Source organism: Oncorhynchus gorbuscha, unplaced genomic scaffold, assembly GCF_021184085.1.
Source record: "Oncorhynchus gorbuscha isolate QuinsamMale2020 ecotype Even-year unplaced genomic scaffold, OgorEven_v1.0 Un_scaffold_2518, whole genome shotgun sequence".
NCBI classification, from domain to species: domain Eukaryota; kingdom Metazoa; phylum Chordata; class Actinopteri; order Salmoniformes; family Salmonidae; genus Oncorhynchus; species Oncorhynchus gorbuscha.
Window position 1 is genome coordinate 54211 of NW_025747009.1, and position 6000 is coordinate 60210.

Here is a 6000-nt window from a genome sequence, read left to right on the forward strand (position 1 = left end):
CTCTTCTTCCCCTCCTCCTCCTCTCCCCTCCTGTCCTTGCCTCCTCTTCCCCTCCTATCCTCTCCTCTCCTGTCCGTCCCTCGTCTTCCTCTCTCCTCCTCTCCCCTCCTGTCCTTGCCTCCTCTTCCTCTCCCCTCCTGTCCTTGCCTCCTCTTCCTCTCCCCTCCTGTCCTTGCCTCCTCTTCCTCTCCCCTCCTGTCCTTGCCTCCTCTTCCCCTCCTCCTCCTCTCCCCTCCTGTCCTTGCCTCCTCTTCCCCTCCTCCTCCTCTCCTCTCCTATCCTGTCCGTTCCTCCTCTTCCCCTTCCCCTCCTCTCCTGTCAGTCCCTCCTCCTCTGGTCTCCTCTCCTCCTCCTGTCCTGTCCGTCCCTCCTCCTCTTCTCCTCCTCCTCCTCCTCTCCTCTCCTCTCTTCTCCTCTCGTCTCCTCTCCTGTCCGTCCCTCCTACTCTCCTCACCGTCCCATCTCTTCCCCTCCTCCTCCCCTCCTATGCTCTCCTGTCCATCCCTCCTCTTCCCCTCCTCTCCTCTCCTTTCCTCTCCTGTCCGTCTCTCCTCTCCTCTCCTCTCCTCTCCTCTCCTCTCCTCTCCTCTCCTCTCCTCTCCTCTCCTCTCCTCTCCTCTCCTCTCCTCTCCTGTCCTTGCCTCCTCTTCCCCTCCCCTCCTCTCCTCTCCTTTCCTCCTCTTCCCCTCCCCTCCTCTCCTCTCCTTTCCTCCTCTTCCCCTCTCCTCCTCTCCTGTCCTTCCCTTCTCTTCCCCTCCTTCTCCTCTCCTGTTCTTCCCTCCCCTCCTCTCCTGTCCTTGCCTCCTCTTCCTCTCCCCTCCTGTCCTTGCCTCCTCTTCCCCTCCTATCCTCTCCTCTCCTGTCCGTCCCTCTTCCTCTCCCCTCCTCTCCTTGCCTCCTCTTCCTCTCCCCTCCTGTCCTTGCCTCCTCTTCCCCTCCTCCTCTCCTCTCCTATCCTGTCCGTTCCTCCTCTTCCCCTTCCCCTCCTCTCCTCTCCTGTCAGTCCCTCCTCCTCTGGTCTCCTCTCCTCTCCTCCTCCTCCTCTCCTGTCCATTCCTCCTCCTCTCCTGTCCATCCCTCCTCCTCTTCTCCTCCTCCTCCTCCTCTCCTCTCCTCTCTTCTCCTCTCGTCTCCTCTCCTGTCCGTCCCTCCTACTCTCCTCACCTCTCCTCTCCGTCCCATCTCTTCCCCTCCTCCTCCCCTCCTCTGCTCTCCTGTCCATCCCTCCTCTTCCCCTCCTCTCCTCTCCTTTCCTCTCCTGTCCGTCTCTCCTCTCCTCTCCTCTCCTCTCCTCTCCTCTCCTCTCCTCCTCTTCCCCTCCCCTCCTCTCCCGTCCTCCTCTTCTCCTCCCCTCCTCTCCTGTCCTTCCCTCCTCTTCCCCTCCTCCTCTTCTCCTCTCCTCCTCCCCACCTCTTTTACGCTGCTGCTGCTCTCTGTTTATAATCTATGCATAGTGACTTTAACTCTAGCTACATGTACATATTGCCTCAACTAACCTGTGTCCCCACACGTTGCCTCTGTACCGGTACCCCTTGTATTTAGCCTTCCTACTGTTATTTTACTGCTGCTATTTCATTATTTGTTACTTTTATTTTATATTTTTTACTTAACACTTATTTTTCTTAAAACTGCATGGTTGGTTAAGGGCTTGTCAGTAAGCATTTCACGGTAAGGTCTACTACACCTGTTGTATTCAGCATTTCACGGTAAGGTCTACCTACACCTGTTGTATTCAGCATTTCACTGTAAGGTCTACCTACACCTGTTGTATTCAGCATTTCACGGTAAGGTCTACTACACCTGTTGTATTCAGCATTTCACGGTAAGGTCTACTACACCTGTTGTATTCAGCATTTCACGGTAAGGTCTACTACACCTGTTGTATTCAGCATTTCACTGTATGGTCTACTACACCTGTTGTATTCAGCATTTCACTGTATGGTCTACTACACCTGTTGTATTCAGCATTTCACTGTAAGGTCTACTACACCTGTTGTATTCAGCATTTCACTGTATGGTCTACTACACCTGTTGTATTCAGCATTTCACGGTAAGGTCTACCTACACCTGTTGTATTCAGCATTTCACGGTAAGGTCTACTACACCTGTTGTATTCAGCATTTCACTGTATGGTCTACTACACCTGTTGTATTCAGCATTTCACTGTAAGGTCTACTACACCTGTTGTATTCAGCATTTCACTGTATGGTCTACTACACCTGTTGTATTCAGCATTTTACGGTAAGGTCTACCTACACCTGTTGTATTCAGCATTTCACGGTAAGGTCTACTACACCTGTTGTATTCAGCATTTCACGGTAAGGTCTACTACACCTGTTGTATTCAGCATTTCACTGTAAGGTCTACCTACACCTGTTGGATTCAGCATTTCACGGTAAGGTCTACTACACCTGTTGTATTCAGCATTTCACGGTAAGGTCTACCTACACCTGTTGTATTCAGCATTTCACTGTAAGGTCTACCTACACCTGTTGTATTCAGCATTTCACTGTAAGGTCTACTACACCTGTTGTATTCAGCATTTCACTGTAAGGTCTACCTACACCTGTTGTATTCAGCATTTCACTGTAAGGTCTACCTAAACCTGTTGTATTCAGCATTTCACTGTAAGGTCTACCTACACCTGTTGTATTCAGCATTTCACTGTAAGGTCTACCTACACCTGTTGTATTCAGCATTTCACGATAAGGTCTACCTACACCTGTTGTATTCAGCATTTCACTGTAAGGTCTACCTACACCTGTTGTATTCAGCATTTCACTGTAAGGTCTACCTACACCTGTTGTATTCAGCATTCCATGCACATAGTGCTTTCACCTCCCTTCCCCATCCCCCCCAACTCACCCTACCTCCCTTCCCCATCCTCCCCATCTCACCCTACCTCCCTTCCCCATCCTCCCCCTCTCACCCTACCTCCCTTATCCATCCTCCCCCTCTCACCCTACCTCCCTTACCCATCCCCCCCTCTCACCCTACCTCACCCTACCTCCCTTCCCCATCCTCCCCATCTCACCCTACCTCCCTTCCCCATCCTCCCCCTCTCACCCTACCTCCCTTCCCCATCCCCCCCCAACTCACCCTACCTCCCTTCCCCATCCTCCCCCTCTCACCCTACCTCCCTTCCCCATCCTCCCCCTCTCACCCTACCTCCCTTCCCCATCCTCCCCCTCTCACCCTACCTCCCTTCCCCATCCTCCCCCTACCTCCCTCCCCTCTCGTCCTCCCTCTCATCCTACCTCCCTCCCCCTCTCTTCCCCCGTCCTTGGTCTCCATTGAGGATCTTGTTATATGATTGATTTGTGTGTTTTTAAAATGTGAAGTAACTAAATGAATGTCCAACTTCCTGGGAATGGGACAATAAAGGAAAACTTGACACAACTTGACCCCCCTACCCCTTCTTCCTCCGAAGATGGTCTAGTCCTTCCCCTGTGTCTCACCGATGTGGTAGAGTCCGATCCAGTCCGTGGCGTCCACTTCCTCCTTGATGTCCCAGTTGATGACCAGGTTTTGGCCTCGCCCCATCGTGAACTCGTATGTCGACGCAGTCAGCGATGACCTGCTCTCCGAGGTCACCAGGTCCGTGTCGCTATTGGCCCTTTGTAGTCCGCCGCCATGACCCTCTCCATGACCTCCGACCCCTGACCGTTCACCAGCTGACCTTTCCCCGCCGTGACCCCTAGGGCCAATGCCATCACCGCCCTGGGCTGAGAGGGAGCGCAGGTTTTCAGGGCTGAGAGTGTAGCGCATGTGGGGGTTGCGCCTCCTCACCACCAGGAGATGCTCACGAGCAGTGGGAGTGGTCGTCATGGTGACCACAGGGGAGGAGGGAGGAGGGGATTGGGGGTGAGATGGGGGTTGAGAGGGGTGGGGGTGATGGTGATGATGGGGGAGTGGTGGTGATGGGAGGGGGAGGAAGGGTGGGGGCGGGGGCGGGGGGGAAGGACAGCCGTGGCGAGGGAGGGGCGAATGGTGGAGGTTGAGCTGGGTAGGGGGGAGAACCGTGGGCCTCGCCCAAAACTAGAGCCAGAGAGGAGGGCCACAGGCCAGGAGGCCACAACACAGGGCCAGAGACAGCCTGGTAGAGCCTACTAGAACCTACTAGAACATACTAGAACCTAATAGAGCATTCTAGAACCTAAGAGAACATATTATAATCTAATAGAACATAACAGAACATACTAGATCCTATTAGAACGTACTAGAACCTAATAGAACATTCTAGAAGCTGACGCCCTAGCTACGGTCAGTAGAAGCCACTAGATTCAATACTACAGCCTGGATCCAACAAGCAGCCAAGCCCAGACACAGGTCAGAGGTCAGAGGTTAGCTAACACATCTCCACTTGTAAGGAGATTTTCCCTTGACACTGTGCCGCTGCCTGCTCTCTGGAAGTCAGAAATAGGTTTACTAAGGTGACTACCGTAAAGCACTTTGTGAGAAATGTTGCTGTAAAAAGGCTTTTATAAATAAAGTTTGATTGAGTGATTGTGGAATTTGAGGCCTGTGATCCAGTCTTCCTATTAGTTGAGATGAACAGGAAGTGAGGTGGGCTGATGCTGAGGTCACATCCTGTTCTCTCCTGTCCGTTCAGTGCTGGTCCAGCCCAGTTTCACATCAGAACATTTAGCTTCACATTTAGCTTCATTACTCAGTAAAGTACAACTGGAGTGGTTCAAGATTTCAATCTAGGGATGGGCTGTACCATGGCTCTTACATACAGGCCCTGAGGCTGCATGTTGGGAGGGGGGAGGGGATGAGGGGGGGCGAAGCTCCTCTCTCCCCCTCGTCTGTTTGGGAAGAGGTGGAGTGGAAGGATGTTGGATTGTAGTCTTGTTGGAACTAGGGTGGTCTGGGGTAGGATGTTGGATTGTAGTCTAGTTGGAACTAGGGTGGTCTGGGGTAGGATGTTGTCCTCTTCCAGGGGGGACAGAATGGGGTGAGAGGGGGGAGAGAGGGAGACTGCAGGCCTGAGGTGGTGGTGGAGGTGATGAAGGGAGGCTGGACACCTGTGAGAGAAAGAGAGACAGAGAGGGAGGGGGAGAAAGTAGGAGGGGACGTCAGAGATACAGCATAACGCCCAGGATCAACCAATGACAGGAGAATGACAGGAACAACAGAAGCTGTTTATCAGACTTGATCACCATCATTGCAACGGCCTCCATTACACTTGATTTGGGACAGAACAAGCTACCCCCAGCTTCCTAATCAACGGCCTCCATTACACTTGATTTGGAACAGAACAAGCTACCCCCAGCTTCCTAATCAACGACAGCCCTACTAACACTTGATTTGGAACAGAACAAGCTACCCCCAGCTTCCTAATCAACGGCAGCCCTAACACTTGATTTGGAACAGAACAAGCTACCCCCAGCTTCCTAATCAACGGCCTCCATTACACTTGATTTGGAACAGAACAAGCTACCCCCAGCTTCCTAATCAACGGCAGCCCTAACACTTGATTTGGAACAGAACAAGCTACCCGCAGCTTCCTAATCAACGACAGCCCTACTAACACTTGATTTGGAACAGAACAAGCTACCCCCAGCTTCCTAATCAACGGCAGCCCTAACACTTGATTTGGAACAGAACAAGCTACCCCCAGCTTCCTAATCAACGACAGCCCTACTAACACTTGATTTGGAACAGAACAAGCTACCCCCAGCTTCCTAATCAACGGCCTCCATTACACTTGATTTGGAACAGAACAAGCTACCCCCAGCTTCCTAATCAACGGCCTCCATTACACTTGATTTGGGACAGAACAAGCTACCCCCAGCTTCCTAATCAACGGCCTCCATTACACTTGATTTGGAACAGAACAAGCTACCCCCAGCTTCCTAATCAACGGCCTCCATTACACTTGATTTGGAACAGAACAAGCTACCCCCAGCTTCCTAATCAACGGCCTCCATTACACTTGATTTGGAACAGAACAAGCTACCCCCAGCTTCCTAATCAACGGCCTCCATTACACTTGAT

The 6000-nt window shown here is 52.0% G+C and overlaps 1 protein-coding gene across 1 annotated transcript in view; it reads right to left on the reverse strand.

The window, feature by feature from the left end:
• LOC124026033 (E3 ubiquitin-protein ligase HECW2-like) overlaps positions 1–3828 on the reverse strand; it is a 49879-nt gene extending 46051 nt beyond the window's left edge. Inside the window, exon 1 of the mRNA XM_046339215.1 lies at positions 3459–3828. Within this exon, the coding sequence (XP_046195171.1) occupies positions 3459–3828 (370 nt within the window). The remainder of the gene's footprint in view (positions 1–3458) is intronic.
• Positions 3829–6000: the final 2172 nt, after the last annotated feature.